This window comes from Salmo salar, chromosome ssa07 (assembly GCF_905237065.1).
Source record: "Salmo salar chromosome ssa07, Ssal_v3.1, whole genome shotgun sequence".
Lineage (NCBI taxonomy): Eukaryota > Metazoa > Chordata > Actinopteri > Salmoniformes > Salmonidae > Salmo > Salmo salar.
The window spans coordinates 49,907,211-49,932,458 of record NC_059448.1 but is presented as its reverse complement, the minus strand read 5'-3'; the positions used below and the strand labels follow the sequence as shown (position 1 = coordinate 49,932,458).

At 40.4% G+C, this 25,248-nt stretch overlaps 4 gene segments (V, D, J or C); 3 read left to right on the top strand and 1 right to left on the bottom strand.

Annotated features, from left to right (window-relative positions):
- The first annotated feature begins 3,372 nt into the window (after positions 1-3,372).
- Positions 3,373-17,807, top strand: LOC123743786 (Ig kappa chain V region K29-213-like). The segment is given in 2 exon segments: positions 3,373-3,460; positions 17,470-17,807. Coding segments are annotated over 2 exon segments (396 nt in total).
- Positions 14,691-16,724, bottom strand: LOC106609541 (Ig kappa-b4 chain C region-like). The segment is given in 2 exon segments: positions 14,691-15,276; positions 16,694-16,724. Coding segments are annotated over 2 exon segments (333 nt in total).
- A 1,018-nt stretch (positions 17,808-18,825) lies between the features above and the next one.
- LOC106609548 (Ig kappa chain V region K29-213-like) lies at positions 18,826-19,539 on the top strand. The segment is given in 2 exon segments: positions 18,826-19,079; positions 19,208-19,539. Coding segments are annotated over 2 exon segments (390 nt in total).
- A 4,723-nt stretch (positions 19,540-24,262) lies between these two features.
- LOC106609587 (immunoglobulin kappa variable 4-1-like) lies at positions 24,263-24,933 on the top strand. The segment is given in 2 exon segments: positions 24,263-24,364; positions 24,491-24,933. Coding segments are annotated over 2 exon segments (408 nt in total).
- The last annotated feature ends 315 nt before the right edge of the window (positions 24,934-25,248 follow it).

Sequence of the window (25,248 nt, the reverse complement as noted above, 5' to 3'; positions counted from 1 at the left end):
AGGTTTTGTACTGAAGTCAATGTACCCAGAGGAGGACGGAAGTTTGCTGTCCTCCGGCTACACCATGGTGCTACCCTACAGAGTGCTGTTGAGGCTACTGTAGACCTTCATTGCAAAACAATGTGTTTTTATAAAATAAAATATGTGACATGTGCATAGATTTTGTATAGTTTTATCTAAAAAGGATAACCTTTAAATGTTTAACTATTTATATTTTTATGAAATTCATTGAGGAGGATGATCCTCCCCTTCCTCCTCTGAGTAGCCTCCAATGGAACTAAAATACACTGAGATAAATATATCAGTGACGATGACTATTATGTCAACTTATCCACCCTCATGTTAAATCATTCCTTAAGTGGTAACAACCGTATGTCCAGATTACATATGTCGTGTTTTTACTATGGATTAAATGATATGACATGCTATTTTATAAAATAATTTCTCACGGAAGAATGTTTATAGAGCTGTTGTCTTCCGAATAAACTCTTAAAGACCTGGTAATCTTTTATATCAATAGCAGTCAATTATTAATCATCACCATATTCAGTCTCATCGGAACCTCGTAAAATTCTTGGTTATCTTCACGAACCCTGGCTAACAAGTTGAATCAGCTATACAAAATGTGGTTTAATTATTTATTTACTAAATACCTAAATTATCACACAGAATTACATATGCACAGGATGGATCATACATTGATTACTAATTATGTCATAAAAGAAAATATCCCTGGGGGGCAAAACCGATATGACGGCTGGTTACACAAAGAAGGGGGGTTGGGTTTGATTGAAAGCACGGGACGACTGAGGAACAAAAGGATTGGGTCTCTATCGGACCTTCTGAAGCTATGCTATCGTAAATACAGAATCTTATGCATTCTAAATATCCGCCCATTCGGAAAAGGAAAATGCAAGAAATATATTTACTCTGAGCTGCGCTTCGATAGATTGGTCAAAGATGGAAGGCTGGGCTGCCCAGCAGAGATCTCCCTTGTCCTTGGTAGAACGGATACGTTCTAGTGCCCTGTCGTCTGGTGATAGAACGTGCACGTTGCCGTACCCTGTTGTCTGGTGGTACGATGGATACGATGTAGCACCCTGTCGTTTCGAAGAGATTCTCCATCCCTTCCCAGGCCACGCACATTCACAGCTGCTGCTGATAACTCGACGTCTAGGATGTATCACTTCTTTAGTGAATAAGAGTTCAAAGTTCATACCAAGTCACCATATTTTAAGCTCATGCTATATTTTGGCTGGTGTAGTCACATTCATTCTTCCAGCGTGGCGATCGTCACTTCCACGTTGAAATTCGCCCTTTTAAACGTATAGACATCAGTACTCACGTCATTGGGAACACAATGTTAATTTAGTTAAGTTGATGTCGTTCAACCATTCGCAACCAGAGCTCACGCTGAGGTTGGCTTAGTTCTGTAGTTGATAATAGCCCTTCTAAACGTATGAACAGCAGTCCTCACGTCATCGGGAACATAAGAGGTTGACTTTCGCCAATGGGCTTTTGTAGTGGGGGAGAGAAGGGTGTGTTTCATAGTTCACAACCAATGCCTGTTCACTTGGGCGGGGCCACTGAGTGATCAATGTTCACTCATGAAAACAATTCTCTCATTTAGAAGCTAAAATTACATTTAATCATTTCACAAATAGTTTCATATTTAAACATTTAAATTGCACAACAATTCCATGTGAATCTGATATCTAGAATGTGTAGACTTCCCAAGACACAGTTTATGTCGTCCTATCATCAGTAATAATGTCTCAGACGACAACTGATCTGACATCACATTCTTTAAGTACCAACGGACACTTTCAACTGGTTGGATTACATAAAGATTGTTATTTTCCCCGAGCTTTTGATGTTACAAATACTCTCTCTATGTTAACAAAAAGGCTTTCCAAGAGTCCATTCTGTAGAGTGGAGAGAAAAAGGGGGAAAGGTATTCATGGCGGGGGGGCCATAAACTTCCCGCCAACAGGGCAACGTCATGACACAAAAATATTCCTCCCATTTTGTTATGGTCAACCTGAAAGAGTTAAAATGCAAACATTGCTTCAACATGTCACACAATATGCTGAAAGGAATCTGTATATGTTCAATAGTAATGTCTCACAATATTTCAGAATATAACCTCCAGTCTCTGTAAGATCCCTCTGTCAAAATCTACTATATTTATTGAGATGGTATAACATGATTATAACACCTAATCCCTAAAACAGTGTTTCCCAAACCTCTCCTTAAGTACTTGAGGAAGTCCACATTTGATTTTATTCCAGAATTAGTACAGATGATTTATCTAATGAGGGGCTTGCTAAATAGGTGACCATTTGAATAAGCTGTGCTAATTCTGGAACACGTCGAATACTGTAAGTGGACTTTCTGGGGAGACTTGAAGAGAGGTTTGGGAAACACTGTCCTGAAATGACCTGTGGTGCAGTCAACACAAAACGTCTCTCCTGCAACGCCCTGCTCAAACCTTCCAGTGCCTTTCCAGCCTTGAATTGAGCCCAGCTGAGGCTTGTTTACCAAGCAAGACCATGATTGGCTGGGCAATCAGCCCCACCGCTTAAAAATGCTCTTGCTCACACAGATCTCTTCAATTACAATGTCTCTGTGGGACTAAGACAGTCTGGGGTGTATGTATTAGTTGTACACTGTAGCAAAACGTTTTGCATTGTGTAAAGATTTGAAACGAATACGTGAGTTTCTATTGGACAAATTCCGCTAGGTCCCTCCCCGTTTTGTTCCTTTTGCTACTGTTTGCTTCTGTTTGGTTCCGTTGGTTCCGTTAGGTTCTGTTAGGTTCCTAGTGAATACACCTCTGGGGGTGTATTCATTACGGAAACCGTTTACCGTTTAAGAACCAAACGGATACTTTATTGCTCGGCTTAATGAACTTTAGAGGTCATAATGGATGTAACTGAAGTCAATTTCTAATGTGGTGTAACTGGGAATAATATTAAAATGTTTTATTCTACTTTTTCTTTATGTTGTTGTTTTCTCTTACTGATGTTTGGTTTTATGTTGTTTTTTTTAATATTATTAATTATTGTCCATTTAACTATTCTTGATATCCCAATTTGTGCCCTGCTTGGACATTGGTATTGTAGTGGTCACGTCCTGTTTTTTTTGTTAAAAAAAAGAAACAAACAGAAGAAAACGAGAGTTGCAATTGGAAAAATTCAGATAGGTCCAACCCTGTTTCGTTCTGTTCGCTCCCTTTTAAGAAACATTTTGCAACAGAACCGGCAGAAATGAATACACCCCTGTTTGCATAGATTGGACACTTTGCATAGACAAAACATGCTTCAGTGCTCTGGGAGGGTTTATATTCCTGTGAGTTTAACACTTCCTGACTGAAAGCTGTCCTTCATGACAACAGAACCCACAACAACCATGACTTTTATCACCATCTTCATCTGGACTCTTGCTTTATTCATACAAGGTATAAGTATGATGATTATCTAAGTAATGATAATTGAGTAAGTAGTCATGCTTATCTCAGGGTAAATATATTAATTGTTTTGTTTGTTTCTCTCACCACTCAATATTCAGAATCCCGAGGACAGTACACTCTGACTCAGACACCTGCAGTGAAAGCTGTTGGCACTGGAGAGACAGTCAACATTGGCTGTAAACTCAGCAGTAGTATATACAGTAATTACTTAGCCTGGTACCTACAGAGATCTGGAGAAGCTCCTAAACTCCTCATTTATCAGATAAACAACAAGTTCACTGGGACTCCATCTAGATTCAGTGGCAGTGGATCTGGGAGTGACTTCACTCTGACCATCAGTGGAGTCCAGGCTGAAGATGCAGGAGATTACTACTGTCAGAGTTACCACTACATCAACAGTAGTCTGGGTGTTCACACAGTGATACAGAGCCGTACAAAAACCTCCCTCAGTCAGACTGCACAGTGACTGTACTGCTACAGCTGGGACCTACTACAGGTGCTGAGGGGGAAGAGACAGTGACATGGAACACTGATCAGTAGAGGAAACATTGAATAAGGTTAGAAAGCATCATTGATCACATGTTCCACATCATCATTATCATGGTTTTAACTAATTATATTTGTCATGACCTAAAAGTTCACTTAAAAAGTGTGATATTTTGGAACAAAATGTTTGTATTTATTTTACCTTTATTTTCCCAGGTTAGTCTCATTGAGATTAAACATATATTTTACAAGAGAGTCCTGACCAAAATAGTGGCACACAAGGTTTTACACACAATTACAATATGAAATGCAAAGCACTACAGTTCAAAACCATAAATGTACACACTGAGAAGGCAATAATTATTTGGGGAGATGTGGTGCATTTAGGGGTCAAAACATTGACAGCCCCCCACTTCATTGTCCACTATAGTTTTTACCCTAGCTACAGTAGTCAGTCAAAGAGACGAGCTCCTGCAATTTCATGTCCCTTTGAAGCTCCTTCCAAGTGGAAGGGCCAGAGAACTGGAACACTTTTTCCCCCCAGCACTGTACAGGCCTTAGGTACAGTCAACAAGATACAGTCATGTGTAGACGATAGTTGTCATTTGTCTGCTGGACAATGTAGATACACAGGTCAAATGGGAGCTATTACCAGTCATCAGGAGAAGCCAAACAAAAGGTGTTATGACCTCTTCATTACTTCAGACACCAAAACAAGTCCTCATTTGGACCTCAACCAAATGTCTGATTTAAATGGATGTATTTATCTACAGCAAAATATTAACTCTTTGTCCTTAGTAGGTTACTGACTGCTAGACCTGTGAATGAGACCTGATGCTGGACTCAACCATGAGACACATGTATACTATCCAACTACTATATACACATACTACATAAAGTATAATACACCTTTTTTCTGTCATTAATTATATTATGGCATATCTGTTATGTCTCCCTTCCTGCATCCACCATAGAGGTTAAAACCAGTCACTCCCTCACATCTGGCCCAGTCCAGGGTATTTCAGACAGTGAAACTGTTCATCTGCTAGACTGAATGCTGTGGGAGTGAAACTGAGATTTACATAGACAGGACTGTGTGGTTCTGCTTGTCCCAGAGTAGAGCAGTACTGTCACCAGATGTTCACTCTGTCCCCAGGGGGTTAGAGGTAGAGAAGATCTGGGGGAATTTTATGGAGTAGTCTACACTACATATTGTTGAAAACCATTGCTAAAACATGTAATTTAATAAAATCATATTAAGAATTAAGCATTGGAAGCATACATATGTTATGGAAAGTAACTGTTTAGCAGTGTGAGTTCTGAGAATAGATCTTAGAGGTTTATTATCAAATGTCACTCATTATTATCACTGGTATTGATGCTACAGTATAACTGGATCATTCAGTTGTAGAAATGATTAGAGTATTTGTTGGATCAGATGCCCTTTTAACGCTGTTTGAAAACATGAGATTAGCTATATGCTACAATGTTAAATAATGAAAGAAGCTGATTGATATAAATTAGTATGAAATGTGCTGCCTATTCATGAGATAGTGATCACTGGAATCATACTTAAATCAACTCCTGGGGTGATATTTCAATCAAAACAAGCTTTATTTAAACTTAGAGGCAAGAAGACATGTACAACTTAATCTCAAAATAGTTCATTTATCACACAGCACTACTGATATTATTCACTATTATACTGTAACATTCAGCTCTAAAACACTAAAACACAAACACCATGTGGGGACTCTCTAGCCTCCAGCAATGGCTTTTAGACACTACAGTGACTTCTCCGGAAGGCGGCCGAATCACTGGTGTCGTCGTGGGCGACCCTGCAGGTGTACACCTCTCCCTCCTCCCAGCGTGCCTTGCTCAGGGTCAGGGTGCTGCTACGGCGGCCGCCCTTCTCTTCCTCTGTGGTGGTCAGGCTCCCCTCCTTCACCTCCGCCCGTCTACCTCCCAGCTCACCATCGCCCCCTGTGGGGAGTAGCAGCTCAGCAGGCAGGCCAGTGTGGCTGAGCCCCCCGGAGAGATGCTCAGAGGACGGGGGGAGCAAAGACACTGCAGGCCTGACAGAGGGACCAGCTGGAGAAGAGGAGAGGGGAGAGGGTCAGCTACTACTCTATAACATTAGGAGAGGAGTGGAGATAAATGTATGTTACATTCATGCTCTACAGTTTAGCACATCAAGAGCAACAGAACACTGGGAGGAGGTTCCCTGGACACAGATGAAGACTAGTCCAAGACAAAAAAATCACTTCATATAGTCTGGATACAGTATCATTTAATATTCACAATTTTAAATAAGACATGAAATATCCATATAAATGTATGTAAAATCGACTCTGAGATACAAGCCCAAAATGACCTCAAAATATAATTCAGAGCTATAGATGAGGTTCACCTTCAAACCATGTCAGTGTTAACATTTACTATGAATGCAATACAAAGTGTTGCTTATATTATTAACATTTAACATTTAACATTTAAGTAATTTAGCAGACGCTCTTATCCAGAGCATCTTACAAATTGGTGCATTCACCTTATGATATCCAGTGGAACAACCACTTTACAATAGTGCATCTAAATATTTTAGGGGAGGGGGGGGTTAAAGGATTACTTTATCCTATCACAGGTATCCCAGGTATATAAATAGTCATTGCTAAATTTCAACAGAAAAATGAGGTGATATTCATTACAGTATATCAAAATGTGCTCTTTTTAATCACATGTTAGAATGCTTATGGTTTTATTGCCAAATAAACATGGTGGTATGTGAACAATTCTCTCACTTCGGTGACTCTGCCCTCTACCAATCCACCGATCTGTCCACAAAAATCTCTAAAAAGAAATAGCCTAAAAATATGATTTTTTTCTGGAGAAGATGATAACATCTCATAACATTGTTCTGGTGAAGTCTCCGTACAAAAACCTCCTTCACACAATATTGAGAACCTTCATAGGCAGAGCACTCTCAATACCACCCTAATAGTACTGAGGTACTAGTATAATACAATAGGGACTGATAGTACTGAGGTCCTAGTATAATACAATAGGGACTGAGGGTACTGAGGTACTAGTATATTACAATAGGGACTAATTGTAACGGCTGTCGTCGGAATGAGACCAAAGCGCAGCGTGGAAAGTGTTCATGATGTTTTATTTTCACAACAAAAAAAACTCAAACAAAAATACCAAAAAATGAAATGAAAGTGCACAGTTCTGTCAGGTACAGATACGAAACAGAAAACTACCCACAAAACACAGGTGGGAAAAGGCTACCTAAGTATGATTCCCAATCAGAGTCAACGATAGACAGCTGCCTCTGATTGGGAACCCTACTCAGCCAAAACAAAGAAATATACAACAGAATGCCCAACCCACATCACACCCTGACCTAACCAAATAACCATAAAATGGCTCTAAGGTCAGGGCGTGACACTAATTGTAACGGCTGTCGTAGAGAGGGGACCAAAGCGCAGCGTGTCGATTGCTCATGATGAATATTTATTAACTCAAAACACTAAAGGAAAAATAACAAAGAGAAAAATGAAAGCACACAGTTCTGTCAGGTACATAAACTAAACAGAAGACAACTACCCACAAACACAGGTGGAAAAAAAACCCTAATTAAGTATGATCTCCAATTAAAGACAACGAGTACCAGCTGCCTCTAATTGGAGATCATCCCCCCAAAAAACATAGAAAAAGAAAAACTAGAACTTAAAACCTCTTACATCTAGACGTTCCGCTAGCGGAACACCTGCTCCAATATCCAATGATAGGCGTGGCGCGAATTACAAATTCCTCAAAAATACAAAAACTTCAATTTTTCAAACATATGACTATTTCACAGCATTTTAAAGACAAGACTCTCCTTTATCTAACCACACTGTCCGATTTCAAAAAGGCTTTACAGCGAAAGCAAAACATTAGATTATGTCAGCAGAGTACCAAGCCAGAAATAATCAGACACCCATTTTTCAAGCTAGCATATAATGTCACAAAAACCCAGAAGACAGCGAAATGCAGCACTAACCTTTGATGATCTTCATCAGATGACAACCCTAGGACATTATGTTATACAATACATGCATGTTTTGTTCAATCAAGTTCATATTTATATCAAAAAACAGCTTTTTACATTAGCATGTGACGTTCAGAACTAGCATACCCCCCGCAAACTTCCGGGGAATTTGCTAACAATTTACTAAATTACTCACATAAACGTTCACAAAAAGCATAACAATTATTTAAAGAATTATAGATACAGAACTCCTCTCTGCACTCGATATGTCCGATTTTAAAATAGCTTTTTGGTGAAAGCACATTTTGCAATATTCTAAGTACATAGCCCAGACATCACGGGCTAGCTATTTAGACACCCGGCAAGTTTAGCACTCACCAATATCAGATTTACTATTATAAAAGTTTGATTACCTTTTGTTGTCTTCGTCAGAATGCACTCCCAGGACTGCTACTTCAATAACAAATGTTGGTTTGGTCCAAAATAATCCATCGTTATATCCGAATAGCGGCGTTTTGTTCGTGCGTCCCAGACACTATCCGAATGGTAAAGAAGGGTCGTGCGCATGGCGCAATTCGTGACAAAAAAAATCTAAATATTCCATTACCGTACTTCGAAGCATGTCAACCGCTGTTTAAAATCCATTTTTATGCCATTTTTCTCGTAAAAAAGCGATAATATTCCGACCGGGAATGTCCATTTAGCTAAACAGAGGAAAGAAAACAAAGGTTTCGGTCGACGCGGGCACGAGCCTGAGTCTCACAGTACTGTAACCAGCCACTACCCAAACGCGCTACTTTGTTTCAGCCAGAGCCTGCAAAGCCACGATTCAGCGTTTTGCCGCCTTCTGAGAGCCTATGGCAGCCGTAGGAAGTGTCACGGGACAGCTAAGATCCTCACTCTTCAATAAACAGAGACAAGAAGAACGACACCTTGTCAGACAGGCCACTTCCTGAATGAAACCTTCTCAGATTTTGGCCTGCCATATGAGTTCTGTTATACTCACAGACACCATTCAAACAGTTTTAGAAACTTTAGGGTGTTTTCTATCCAAAGCCAATAATTATATGCATATTCTAGTTACTGGGCAGGAGTAGTAACCAGATTAAATCGGGTACGTTTTTTATCCAGCCGTGAAAATACTGCCCCTAGCCATAACAGGTTAAATTTATATTTTTTCAGAATCCAGAGGACAGGTCACTGTGACTCAGACTCCTACAATGAAAACTGTTCTCCCAGAACAGACAATTATTATAAACTGTAAAACCAGTGTGACTGTATCTTTTGGTTGTACTGGGTATTATTACTGTATGGCCTGGTACCAACAGAAACCTGGAGGAGCTCCTAAACTCCTGATGTACTCTTCAAACCGACTTCAGTCTGGGACTCCATCTAGATTCAGTGGCAGTGGATCTGGGAGTAACTTCACTCTGACCATCAGTGGAGACCAGGCTGAAGATGCAGGAGATTACTACTGTCAGAGTGAACACAGTGGTCCAGTGTTCACACAGTGATACAGAGCCGTACAAAAACCTCCCTCAGTCAGACTGCACAGTGACTGTACTGCTACAGCTGGGACCTACTGCAGGTGCTGAGGGGGACGAGACAGTGACATGGAAAAATGGTCACTAGATGAGGTCAACTGTGACATGTGACAGTAATAGAAAGCAATCATTAAGATCACATGACCATCCTCATCATCATCATCATGGTTATGACGTGTACTTTTTGTCATGGCCTTTAAGTATATATACAAGTTATTTGAAGTTTTGAAACACAATTCCTGTCCATATGCAAAGCAAGATCTACAGAAGTAAAACAAAAGGTGTTATGACCTCAACATTACTTCAAAGTTACAATCACTTCAGCACCCCAAAACAAGTCCTCATATGAACCTCAACCAAATGTCTGATTTAAATGGATGTGATCTTCTAACATTTTTTTAAACTATTTTGATGAGCAGGACTGTTAGATCTGTGAATGAGAAATCACGCTGCGCTCAAACATAAGACACATTTACACTACATACAGTATCTAAAAGCAAAAAAAGAAACGTCCTCTCACTGTCAAATGCATTTATTTTCAGCAAACTTAACATGTGTAAATATTTGTATGAACATAACAAGATTCAACAACTGAGACGTAAACTGAACAAGTTCCACAGACATGTGACTAAAAGAAATGGAATAATGATCAAAGGGCGGTTCAAAATCAAAAATAACAGTCAGCATCTGGTGTGGCCACCAGCAGCATTAAGTTCTGCAGTGCATCTCCTCCTCATGGACTGCACCAGATTTGCCAGTTCTTGCTGTGAGATGTTACCCCACTCTTCCACCAAGGCACCTGCAAGTTCCCGGACATTTCTGGGGGGAATGGCCCTAGCCCTCACCCTCCGATCCAACAGGTCCCAGACATGCTTAATGGGATTGAGATCCAGGCTCTTCGCTGGCCGTGGCAGAACACTGACATTCCTGTCTTGCAGGAAATCACGCACAGAACGAGCAGTATGGCTGGTGGCATTGTCATGCTGAAGGATCATGTCAGGATGAGCCTGCAGGAAGGGTACCACATGAGGGAGGAGGATGTCTTCCCTGTAACGCACAGAGTTGAGATTGCCTGCAATGACAACAAGCTCAGTCCGATGATGCTGTGACACACCGCCCCAGACCATGACGGACCCTCCACCTCCAAATCGATCCCGCTCCAGAGTACAAGCCTCGGTGTAACGCTCATTCCTTCGACGATAAACGCGAATCCGACCATCACCCCTGGTGATAGAAAACCGTGACTCATTATTGAAGAACACTTTTTGCCAGTCCTGTCTGGTCCAGCGACGGTGGGTTTGTGCCCATAGGCGACATTGTTGCCGGTGATGTCTGGTGAGGACCTGCCTTACAACAGGCCTATAAGCCCTCAGTCCAGCCTCTCTCAGTCTATTGTGGACAGTCTGAGCACTGATGGAGGGATTTTGCTTTCCTAGTGTAACTCGTGCAGTTGTTGTTGCCCCACAGGTGTGATGTTCGGATGTACCGATCCTGTGCAGGTGTTGTTACATGTGGTCTGCCACTGCGAGGACGATCAGCTGTCCGTCCTGTCTCCCTGTAGCGCTGTCTTAGGCGTCTCACAGTACGGACATCGCAATTTATTGCCCTGGCCACATCCTCATGCCTATTTGCAGCATGCCTAAGACACGTTCACGTAGATGAGCAGGGACCATGGGCATCTTTCTTTTGGTGTTTTTCAGAGTCAGTAGAAAGGCCTCTTTAGTGTCCTAAGTTTTCATAACTGTGACCTTAATTGCATATTGTCTGTAAGCTGTTAGTGTCTTAACGACCATTCCACAGGTGCATGTTCATTAATTGTTTATGGTTCATTGAACAAGCATGGGAAACAGTGTTTAAACCCTTTACAATGAAGATCTGTGAAGTTATTTGCATTTTTACAAATTATCTTTGAAAGTCAGGGTCCTGAAAAAGGGACGTTTCTTTTTTTGCTGAGTTTACATAAACTATAATACCCATTTTATCTGTCATTAATATGGTGGGATATCTGTTATGTCGTCCTCCCTGAATCCACTATAGAGGTTAAAACCAGTCCACTCCCTCACATCTGGCCAGTCCAGGGTATTTCAGGCAGTGAAACTGTTCAACTGGTAGCTGTGGGGAGTAAAACTGAGATTTACATAGACAGGGCTGGGTGGTTCTGCTTGTTCCAGAATAGAGCAGCACTGTCACCAGATGTTCACTCTGTTCCCAGAGGGTTGGAGGTAGAGAAGACTCTATGACTATCGTGAAGATGTGATACTTTTAATGTTATGTGGACAACTTTTCAAACAAATGTAGCTTAATGCAGGTGTGATCATCACATTGGTAAGAGTCCAAGATATAAATCAAATATTCAATAGTATTAGCTGTCTGTAAAAGTCTAGAAGTCAACTGGGTCAAAAACTGAACAAGGACTATGATCTACTACATGTTGCTAGACCTCACCTGTTAATCTGTGAAAATGTTCTTATTATCTTGTGTTAGGGAGGGAAAGTTATGCTTACATGGAGAAAATCGGACGTCTCTTAAACGAAAATGGATGGCCCTCCCTGAACGTTTGAAAATGAAACAAGTGATCCTCCCCTTTACCCAAAAGAATAATTAAAACATAAAGTGGATAGCAGGGAACATGCCTACCGTTTACCCTCATTTCTTGAACAGACCAGAGCTTTAGATGTGCAGTTTTATAAAGTGGTCTTCGCCCTGTAAGCATCAGACCTCCATGGCAATGCAGGAATGTTGATAATGCACAGGGCTGAAGGCCAGAAGGTTGTGGACAAGAGTAGGGGTGGAAAGATCTCCTTTATAATAAAAGCATTGCATGGTATTTGCGGGTCAGAGAAAAAACTGCCTTTTAAAAAACATTCATGCAATTCTACATCATTTTACATATTAGCAGAATGATTTTTTAAAACCATACAAATGACCTAAATTACAGGCTATAAATGGACAGAGAGATATTCTTATGAGTGCATCTTATCATGTTTCTCTATGCCAAATCACATCTTGTTTGCAACAAAACTGTCCCTGTAATGCAAATAATTCAATCTTATATGTAATTAGAAATCTGAGCACGGTACATTCAAAAGTTAGCCTTTCCATCCCAGACTGAGTAGGCCTTCCGACACAGTAAAATGTAAGCTTTAACTGCTGGCTACTATTCTTCCATGGCTTAACTCAATGAAGGAAGGTTACAAGTGTTTCCCTAAAAGCTGTCTGAGTTTAAACATCTTCTAATGTACAGAATGTTAATAGTTTAATCAATTGATAGTGACAGAATTGGATTACTTCCCAAGCAGTCAATTTCTCAGCTTGTTTCTAGCATAAAGCATCGCTGACCAAAGAGCTGTCATAGATCACTTTATAGATGTTTTATTTTCATCAAAACTTAAACTAACAATTGGTAGGCCTGTGCTTTTTGCCATTTACTTTAATAAAAGGTAGGCATATGGAATACCCTCTCATGCCCCCTCAATTCCAGTCTGGGTCTTAACTTAATAGCTCTTCACTGACATGAGGTAGACAACACTCTTAGAAACAATATGCTATCTAGAACCTGTAAAGGGTTCTTCGGCTGTCCCCATAGGATAACCTTTTGAAGAACCCTTTTTGGTTCGAGGTAGAACCCTTTTGTAAACTCATTTCCACAGAAGGTTCTACATGAAACCAAAAAGGGTTATCCTATGGGTACAGCAGAATAACCCTTTTGGGAGAAATAAATTCTAAGATTGTAGGCTATTTTAAAGTGTGCATGGTGGGTTGAGGAATTGACTGACAAATCTATGGATATTGCAGCCTGTAGCCTAATTTCGCTGGTCAAACGGATAGCTCTACCTCTTATTTATTAAATAGGAAGAAATAGGCATCAACACAAAGCCCTCTTGTTGTTAGTGAAGACTTACTAAAATGAAGACATTGAAATGAATTACGCCTACTTGAATTTGCCCTACTTTCAGCACCATGAGCTGTCTGACTAATTGTGCCGCGGCTGCTGCTTCAAGTTTCAGCACAATGTAAATGTCTTGAATGTGGACTATTGTGAGGTCAATAACTCTTATGAATAGCCTACATCATGGGCAAGAAACATGTTTTTGAATAAAATCAAAGTTAACTTCCAGTCCTCCTTCTCATCTTTGCGCTGTCTTTCTCAAACTGAACAGAACATAGGCTATAGGCTAGTCTGCACGCAATATAATATTTTACTGGGTGACTTTCACTTTTACTTATTTCTTTTTTGACCCGCCTGGTCAGAGGCAGTAGGATGACAAGAGATGTTCTTTTGATAAGTGTGTGAATTGGAGTACTTTTTGTGTCAGGGAAAATGACATTATTTTCTTTAGGAATGTAGTGAAGTAAGTTGCCATAAATATAAATAGTAAAGTAAAGTACAGATACCAAAAAAACTGAAGTAGTACTTTAAAGTATTTTTACTTAAGTACTTTATACCACTGACCAGGCTTTCAGAAGAACCCTTTGACTCTCCTCCTGAACTGTAACCATAGGCCTACACAGCACAGCCATTGGTGAGGCAGCACACAGAAACGTTTTTGATCAGCAAGCGTAGAGAAGGCCGGGGCTCAGGTTTGAAATATCCATTGCGATGTGTAGTGCAGCCTAGTTTTATTTACACCATCCTAACAGCTATCATAGAAATATAACTTGCGTGGTGCTTCTCTGAGCATACACTTCGTAGCCTGTAGCCTCTAGGCTAGGGATCATTTGATTGAGACCACACTAAATAGCCTATAGGCGCACTTGATTATGAGGGGTGGCATCGGACACACATCGATATACTGTATAGCATAATAAGCAACTAATTTTAAAACACTGAGAAATACACACATTTCATGAAATGCAAATTACATGACCCTCCCCTGGACTAAATTGAAAAACGAAATACTAAATCATCCCCTTGAGTTAAATTGAAAAAGCATGAACCCATTTTCCACCAGGTACCCATTCGGTACATTTCGATCCATCCCTTACTATGAACTACTGGTTGATCACAACGCAGTTAGAACATAAATAACTACGCAATGACATTTAGGTCTGATAGTTTTAAAATAAACTGTGAATCAGGCTTTATTAATATATGTCTATACCATTCAACATTTACCACTAAAATCTAATTATTCAAAGAGACAACGAAAATATTTGTTCCAAAGGGAAATCTTTATTTTCATCAGTATTTAAAGCATCAAAGCAAACATTCCTACAGTATCTAATAGTAATAAAACAGAACACATCACATCTAACACTGATACAACCTCAGTCTACAGAGAGGATTGATACATGAACTCAAGCAAAGCCCTCTGTTAGTCTACATGTCAGTGATCAATAAGACAGAGAACATCTGATCTCAGAACAGAGTCAAAGCAGAGGAACCAGCAGCCTCTCTCCACAGGGGTGTGTGACTGAGGGGTCCTACCCAGAACAGTCAGCCCTCCTCAAGGTCTTGGTGACTGGAGTCTGGGATTTCTGCTGGGCTTCACAGGTCACCTCTCCTGCCTTGGTCCACTCCTGGGCAGTGAGAGTCAGGGTGCTGCTCCAGCTGTATAGGCCATCCTTCTCCAGAACCCCAGGATTGGCCTCCTGCTTCTGGCTGGTCCCGTCCACTTTCCAGCTCAAGGTCCAGTCTGAGGGGAAGCCCTTGTTGGCCAGACACGTCAGTGTGGCTGTTGTTGTACTGGACAGTTCCTCACTAGAGGGGGGCAGGACGGTGAGGGTGGGGGCACTGTTACCTGGAACAAACAGAACACATCAACTAAGTAACTACATCAAGTACAGCTACAGTAAGAGATTATCTTCAGCAAAGTACACATCAAAATAAAGTGAAGTGGAAATGCCCTCGAAAATTGAATGTAGAAGTTAGATTGTTTAGAAGATGTGGAGAAAACACTAAAGTAATATGATACAGCAGATTTATGAACCAAACAAGTATAAAGTGGTTAAATAACTAGAGTTACTAGTCATATGGTGTCAGTTATACATGTTATACAGATATTGTTTAGGAATGGATCTGATCAGAATAACCTAGTCATATTCATAGTATTTTCATCACATATCAACCATGTTGGATTATGAAGTCAGTTACAACCAAAACTGAGACCCTTTGTCTTCACACTAACAGTGAAGTCTACCATGAATACAATGCAACAATGATGAATACTATATGCAATACTATTAAGTAGTTATTTACCAGAATTAAGTTATGGTCTGCAAGTATACAAATCAGATATACAAATAAACCTACAATTTATCATTTTGATTCAATAAAATGTTGTTTGAAAGAAGGCTCAGTCAAAAGCTAAATTTACCAAAAATATTTGAGATTGAAAGATCTGAAATCTCACGCAAACGGTAATACACAATGCAACAACTATATTCAATATTATTAAATAGTTATCATAACAGAATAATACTCTGCAATCAACCAAGCCAGACATATAAATAAACACCTACATGTTAACATTTTGGTTAAACAAAATGTCATTTGAGAGAAGGCTTCGTCAAAAGTAATAGAAAAAAACGCTATTTTTTAGAAAGTAAAAAATGTAAAATCACAATATTTTCATAGAGACAGAGTTTAAGAAAGTAAAATACCCAAAAATTATCAGAAAGAAATATCAAGAGAGCGTGTTACTTACTTCCAACATCAAGTCTGGTGCCGCTACCAAAAGTGTACCACAGTGATACAATCCATATTACTGCTGGTACAAAAACCTCTCTGTGTTGTGATGCTGCAGCTGTTACAGTGAAGATCACTCATACAGACTCATAATCAACACTAATACACTTTAACATCTTCCAGGTAGAACAAACACTTCATATAAGCTGTTTCTAAATAATACAAATATGAATTGTGTCTTAAATCCAGATATTAGTATTTTTCCTTCTCCTGTGTATCAGGTGTTCTCCTAGTCTGGAGGTACAGTCCAGCATTAGATCAGTGTTGCTAGTATTCCTCCATATTGTCCATATGAAAGACAACAGCAGCAGCAGTAGTGATAGTGATCCATGTTGTATATTCCTTTATTAAACATGTTGATCTCAGATTTAACAGTGGTGGTAAAGTCACAGAGGACAGACAACACTACCAGAGGAATCCTACCAGCTTTAGTTTAGAGAAGTGTTCACTAACTGATTAGAGGAACTTACATGAGAGACCAAGCATGAGTGAACAGACAGTTCATTATATCTGATCATCATCAGAATCAAAATATAATGGTGGTGTGACATAAAAGTTGCCATACATTAGTTATCCAAGTAAACAGTTGCTGTTTGATGTTGTAAAAGGGGCAGTAGGTAGCTAGCGGTTAGAGTGTTGGGCCAGTAACTGAAAGGTCACGATTTTGAATATCCGGGTCGACAAGGTGAAAAATATGTTGATGTACCTTTGAGCAAGGCACTGGCAGACCCTGGTCTCAAACCTACTCTCCAAGGATGACTCAAGGGGAGTTGGAATATGCAAAAAACACATTTCCAATTCACACATGGGCATAAAACACAAATTTATGTGTGAGAAATAGGACAAATTTAAGCACCCACCTAAGTATTATAAAAGAAAGCTCAACCAAGCCAAAATATATTCTGATGGGATACTACTTGGAACCTGAAATAGATTTGAAACATTAATTTGCATGATGCATCTTCCCTGCTGCTCTAAGAGCATTTATATCCCTGTGAGTTTAACACTTCATGACTGAGAGCTGTCCTTCATGACAACAGAACCCACAACAACCATGACTTTATTCACCATATTCATCTGGACACTTGGTATCTGCTTTGAAGGTTACAATTTTCAGAATGTTTTGTTGAAAATGAAATAAATCTACACCGTAGACATGTATATCAATGTTACTATTTCTATTCAGAATGATTCATTACTATATGTAATATTTCATTTATATAAATGTTTTTAATCTCTGTTTCAGAATCCAGAGGACAGTACACTGTGACTCAGATTCCTACAGTGAAAGCTGTTCTCCCAGGACAGACAGTCTCTCTGAACTGTAAAACCAGCAGTAATGTGTATTCTAATAATCTCTTAGCCTGGTACCAGCAGAAACCTGGAGGAGCTCCTAAACTCCTTATTTACCGTGCTACAACACTTCAGTCTGGGACTCCATCTAGATTCAGTGGTAGTGGATCTGGGAGTGACTTCACTCTGACCATCAGTGGAGTCCAGGCTGAAGATGCAGGAGATTACTACTGTCAGAGTGCACACCATGTAAGTGCCTGGGTGTTCACAGAGTGATACAGAGCCGTACAAAAACCTCCCTCAGATTTTACAGTAACTGCACTAGTTGAGTGTGACTGTAGGTGCTGTGGGAGAAGACACAGTGACATGGAACACTGACTGAATTAAAATACACTAAGCTAAATATATAAGTGATGCTGACAATAATGTCAACTCATCCACCCTCATGTTAAATCATTCCTTAAGTGATAACACCCATAGGTCCAGATTGCATTAGTATTCCTCCTATTTTGCTGTAGTTCATATGTAAACATTGCCTTTACATGTCACATAATACGTTGAATGGACTCTGTGCAACAACAGTGTCTCACATCATTTCAGAACAAAAACCCCAGTCTCTGTAAGATCCCTCTGTCAGGTAATGAATTTCAAGCAATTATTCAACCATATTTATTGAGATGGATTAACAAAGTTATAAGCCCCTAAAACAATGTGAGTTTCTGTCAAGAGCAAGACCTCTGTCTTGCTAGAACCTTCCAGCACCTTGCCAGACTCTAATTTAGCCCAGTTAAACCTAGTTTACCAATCAGAGCCATGATTGCCTGGACAATCAGCCCCAACCTTTAAAATGCTGCTGCTCACACAAACCTCTTCAACAGGTCTCCTACACGGAGGCGGTGGAAATAGTTGTAGGAGTTGAGCTGAGGAAGCTATGGCAGTGGATGCCCCAGAGCCTGAGAATGTCATTGAGGGATCCTGATACACTGATCCTGAAGAAGGTGGATTTTGACGCGTTTATTGTGCAGGTGATAAATTGTACTGCCCAAACAAACAAGAAATCCAAGAAACTGGACATAATTGTATCTGCAGCTGAAAGGTTTTTGGGTCTTCAGGAATTAACAGCCGAAGCATTGCAGGGAATACTGTCTGAAGATGTTTCTCCCTGCCTGCCTCCTGAGACTGTGTAGGGAGGGACCTGATTAGACAGGTGACCTTGACCTATGGAGTACATAGATATTTGTTGATTTTATTTTAGGAACATTTTTCACCCCTCTCCCTTTTTTCAACATAAATTAAGTGCAGTAATACACCTTTTTTGTAGTCTGAAATAAAACTAAAATAATAATAAAAATGACTACAGTTTCCTAGTAGGACCAAAAAAAGTATATTTGCATAGAGAGGACACTTTGCATTAGCAGCACATGCTTCAGTGGTCTGGTAGTGTTTATATCCCTGTGAGTTTAACACTTCATGACTGAGAGCTGTCCTTCATGACAACAGAACCCACAACAACCATGACTTTTATCACCATATTCATCTGGACACTTGCTTTCTGCCTCCAAGGATAGAATTTTTTGAATGAATTGAATGTACACTATCAACATGTATATCAATGTTACTATTTCTTTCAAAATGATTGATTACTAAATGTAATACTTCACTCATATAAATGTTTTTATTCTCTGTTTCAGAATCCAGAGGACAGTACACTGTGACTCAAATTCCTACAGTGAAAGCTGTTCTCCCAGGACAGACAGTCTCTCTGAACTGTAAAACCAGCAGTAATGTGTATTCTAATAATCGCCTAGCCTGGTACCAGCAGAAACCTGGAGGAGCTCCTGAACTCCTTATTTACCGTGCTACAACACTTCAGTCTGGGACTCCATCTAGATTCAGTGGCAGTGGATCTGGGAGTGACTTCACTCTGACCATCAGTGGAGTCCAGGCTGAAGATGCAGGAGATTACTACTGTCAGAGTCTCCACAGTGGTCCAGTGTTAACACAGTGATACAGAGCCGTACAAAAACCTCCCTCAGTCAGACTGCACAGTGACTGTACTGCTACAGCTGGGACCTACTGCAGGAAGAGACAGTGACATGGAACACTGATCAGCTCAACTTTGAATATGGTTAGAACGCATGATACAAATCACATGTTCTCCAACGTCCTCATTATCATCCTCATCATCATCATCATCATTAATATCATCATCATGGTTGTATCTTGTTATATTGGTCATGAACTGAACGTTTGTATGAAAGTTATTAGACGTTTTGAAACACTTTACCAGTCCATATGCAGAGTAAGATCTACAGAAGTAAAAGAAAAGTGATGTTAAATCATCATCAGCCCCTCAAACCAAATCCCTACATGCACTTCACAACCAAATATTGATGTGATCATCTAGCATGTATTAACCCTTTTCATGATCTGTGAATGAGACATGATACTGGGCTCAAACATGAGACACATTTACGTAGAGGACATACACTACACACTATCATCGTAAAGTATAATATTTTTTTATCTGTCATCAATTACTTGGTGCCTTATCTGTTATGTGTCCCTCCCTGAATCCACCATAGAGGTTAAAATCAGTCACCTCCCTTACATCAGTCCCAGTCCAGGGTATGTCAGGGAATGAAACTGGTCAACTGCTAGACTGGGAGCTGTAGGAGTGAAACTGAGATTTACATAGACAGGGCTGGGTGGTTCTGCTTGTCCCTGAATAGACCAGCTATCACCAGATGTTCAGCCAGGGGGAAGAGACAGTGACATGGACCACTGACTGAACTAAACAGTGGCAGTCGGTGCCATTTAAGATGAGGGAGGATGATTATTTTTTTGTATGTGTATTGGCCTTATTTCTATTACAGCATATTGGATGACTGTCATTGATATTCCATTCACCCAGTTTAACATAGATTGGTTTAGGCTACTAAATATTACTTGCATTTTCCCTATACCCATCATGAGGTTCCTACAACCTAGCCTATAAATTCAACGTAGGTGAACACAGCTCGAGAGAAAGATTTGAGGTGACAGGGACACATGGACAGACAGAGACACATTCAATACCGCCTTGCACACTCTTGCTGACCTAGGGTGTAATCGTTAGTCCAACAGTTGCAAACTGTAAGGACCAACGCCGGACAGGAGAGGCAGGTACGGGGAGTCAGACATTTATTAGGGAACAGACATGGAAGCAAGACAGGAACATCGTCGGAACACGGACATGAGACAATAAATCCCAAAGCAGGGAACAGAGCTTGGGAACAGACAGATATAGGGAAGGTAATGACACAAGTAATTGAGTCCACGTGAGTCCAATGATCGCGGATGTGCATAATGGAGGGAAGACAGGTGTGCGTACTGAAGGTGGCTTGAGTGTGTAATGCTGGGGATCTTGGCGCCCTCGAGCGCCAGGGGGGGAAGAGCGGGAACCGGCGTGACAGCAAACAATAGTTTCTATCAGACAAATTCATGTATGTTTATTCCCGTTTCGCTCCGTTTGCTTCCGTTTAAGAAGTGTTTTTCAACAGAATCGGAGGAATGAATACACCCCTGATCACATGCAGTTCACTTTCGTAGCCACATACAAACAACTCGTTGTATTCATTCTCGCATCTATGCGCTCTCCTCCTCTCACCTTTTCCCTTCACTTGTGGACTTCAATGTTCAACACATCAGCTGTCTGACCAGGCGAAAAACCTTTCCTAGCCAAACCTTCATATCATAACCGCAACTAGCTCACCATATTAGCTACAGTAACATCATAGTCAACATAGCTAATATAACTAACTCGTTAGTAAACCCGCTACAATCATGCAGTACAGTGTACAGTCAGAAAGCAGTTTAGCAGTTACACCAGCAGGCTCCAGTGCCAATACATTAGTCAAACTAAAAGCTTACAGTGCATTCGGAAAGTATTCAGACCCCTTGACTTTTTCCACATTTTGTTATGTTACAGCCTTGTTCTAAAATGGATTAAATAATCCATTTCCTCAGCAATCTACACACAATACCCCATAATGAAGAAGTGAAAACAGGTTTTTATAAATTGTTTCTAATTTATTCAGAACTAAAAACAGAAATACCTTATTTACATAAGTATTCAGACCCTTTGCTATGAGACTAAAAATTGAGCTCAGGTGCATCCTGTTTCCATTGATCATCCTTGAGATGTTTCTAAAACTTGATTAGAGTCCACTTGTGATAAATTCAATTGATTGGGCATGATTTGGAAAGGCACACACCTGTTCCACAGTTGACTGTGCATGCCAGTGCAAGAACAAAGCCAAGAGATTGATGGAACTGTCCGTAGAACTCAGAGACCGAATTGTGTCGAGGCACAGAACTGGGGAGGGGTACCAAAAAATGCCTGCAGCGTTTGTTGTGGAAAAATATTGACTCAAATACTTCTCAGATACCAGAGCTTGTGAATTCAATTAGAATTTTAATGCAGAGAACAACAAAAGCCGAGCACCTCCATGGAAGACTGCCTTCTCATTCTTAGTGCTTGGCCTTTATACATTTTTACCTTTACATAATGTCATCACCCCATTTGCTTTGTTACATAGTTTCCATTCTCTTATTGGCTCAGATATTGGGGCATAGATTTTATTGGTGGCATGACATGCATACCCCTTAGCTAATGTTCCTGTCCAAAGGTCTTTACAAGTTCAGACCTACGTTATCAATGTATGCTTAACTTGTGTGCATGTCCAGTAGCCTTCACAACATCAGATATGGCCCAGACCATTCATGTCTTGTTAGTTTACCTTGCCTCATCTACACAAATTCTGCTTACATTCTGTTCTTTACTTGTCCAATGGTCAATTTGATGTTGATCTAGCTTGGACACTCTCATAGACTTAGCTTTCATTCTGCTTACTTAAGTCTAATATTTAAGCTTATATTGATTATTCTTTCTACTTCAAAGAGAACAGTATAGGTTACTGAAAACCATCAGATGACTGGAAAATCTCCAACACATTGAAGGACCCCAAGAACACAGTGACCTGGAAAAGTTTGGAACCACCAAGACTCTTCCTAGAGCTGGCTGCCCGGCCAAACTGAACCCGATGGTCACTCTGACAGAGCTCCAGACTTCCTCTGTGGAGATGGGATAACCTTCCAGAAGGACAACCATCTCTGCAGCACTCCACCAAATAGGCCTTTATGGTGGAGCGGCCAGACGGAAGCCACTCCTCAGTAAAAGGCACATGACATCCCGCTTGGAGTTTGCCAAAAGGCTCCCAAAGACTCTGACCATGAGAAACAAGATTCTCTAGTCTGATGAAATCAAGATTGAACCCTTTGGCCTGAATGCCAAGAATCACATCTGGAGGAAACCTGGCACCATCCTACAGGGAAACATGTTGGTAGCAGCATCATGCTGTGGAGATGTTTTTCAGCGGCAGGGACTGGGAGACTAATCAGGATCGAGGCAAATATGAATGGAGCAAAGTACAGAGAGATCCTTGATGAGAACCTGCTCCAGAGTGCTCAGGACCTCAGACTGGGGCGAAGGTTCACCTTCCAACAGGACAACAACCCTAAGTACACAACCAAGATAATGTAGGAGTGGCTTCGGGACAAATCTCTGAATGTCCTTGAGTGGCCCAGCCAGAGCCTGGACTTGAACCCAATCGAACGTCTCTGGAGAGACCTGAAAATAGCTGTGCAGCAACGCTCCCCATCCACCCTGACAGAGCTTGAGAGGATCTGCTGAGAAGAATGGAAGAAACCCCCAAAATACAGGTGTGCCAAGCTTGTAGCGTCGTACCCAAGAAGACTCGAGGCTGTAACCGCCGCCAAAGGTGCAACAAATTCTAAAAAACTGTGTTTGCTTTGTCATTAAAGGGTATTGTGTGTAGATTGATGAAGACGAAAAAACTATTCAATCCATTTTAGAATAAGGCTGTAACGTAACTGAATTGAGCCCAGCTGAGGCTTGTTTACCAATCAAGGCCATGATTGGCTGGGCATTCAGCCCCACTGCTTAAAAATGCTCCTGCTCACACAGATCTCTTCAGTTACACTGTCTCTGTGGGACTAAGAAAGTCTGGGGTGTATGTATTAGTTGTACACTGTAGCAAAATGTTTTGTATTGCATAAAGATTTGAAACGAATACGTGAGTTTCTATTGGACAAAATCCGCGAGGTCCCTTCCCGTTTTGTTCCTTTTGCTACTGTTTGCTTCTGTTTGGTTCCGTTAGGTACCTCTGGGGGTGTATTCATTACGGAAACCGTTTACCGTTTAAGAAACAAACGGATACTTTATTGCACGGCTTAATGAACTTTAGAGGTCATAATGGATGTAACTGAAGTCAATTTCTAATGTGGTGTAACTGTGAATAATATTAAAATGTTTTATTCTACTTTTTCTTTATGTTGTTGTTTTCTGTTACTGTTGTTTGGTTTTATGATATTATTTTTATATTATTTTATTATTGTCCATTTAATTGTTCTTGATATCCCAATTTGTGCCCTGCTTGGACATTGGTACTGTAGTGGTCACGTCCTGTTTTATTGTTATAAAAGAAACAAACAGAAGGAAACAGAGGAAAATGAGTTTCAATTGGAAAAATTCAGATAGGTCCATCCCTGTTTCATTCTGTTTGCTACCGTTTAAGAAACATTTTGCAACAGAACCGGCAGAAATTAATACACCCTTGTTTGCATAGATTGGACACTTTGCATAGACAAAACATGCTCTGGGAGGGTTTATATCCCTGTGAGTTTAACACTTCCTGACTGAGATTTGTCCTTCATGACAACAGAACCCACAACAACCATGACTTTTATCACCATCTTCATCTGGATATTTGCATTCTACATCAAAGGTAAAAAATATATAGGAGTTTTATGTTTGTATACTGAAAAGTAAACAGTTTGAGTGAACTGAAAGATTGTTCAAGTAGTTTTATTAATCCCTGGTGATACATTTATTAGTTTTCTCTCTGTTTCAGAATCCAGTGGACAGATCACTGTGTCTCAGACTCCTACAGTTAAAACTGTTCTCCCAGAACAGACAGTCTCTCTGAACTGTAAAACCAGCAGTAATGTCTATCCTGACTGTGGTAGGTCAGGTAAACCATGTTTAGCCTGGTACCAGCAGAAACCTGGAGGAGCTCCTAAAGTCCTTATTTACCGTGCTACAACACTTCAGTCTGGGACTCCATCTAGATTCAGTGGCAGTGGATCTGGGAGTGACTTCACTCTGACCATCAGTGGAGTCCAGGCTGAAGATGCAGGAGATTACTACTGTCAGAGTCTCCACAGTGGTCCAGTGTTAACACAGTGATACAGAGCCGTACAAAAACCTCCCTCAGTCAGACTGCACAGTGACTGTACTGCTACAGCTGGGACCTACTGCAGGTGCTGAGGGGGAAGAGACAGTAACATGGAACACTGGTCACTAGATGAGGTCAACTGTGACAATATGGTTAGAAAGCAGTCATTCAGATCACATGACCATCATTGTCACAATCATCATGGTTGTGACAATATAATGACATATATACAATGAAGAAAACTATAAAGGCAGCATGTAAAGTGTTAGTCCAATGTTTCATGAGGTGAAATAAATGATCCCAGAAATTTTCCATACGAAGAAAAACCTTATTTCTCTGAAAATGTGTGCACATATTTGCTTACAACCCTGTTAGTGAGCATTTCTCATTAGCCAAGATAATCCATCCAACTGACAGCTGTGGCATATCAGGAA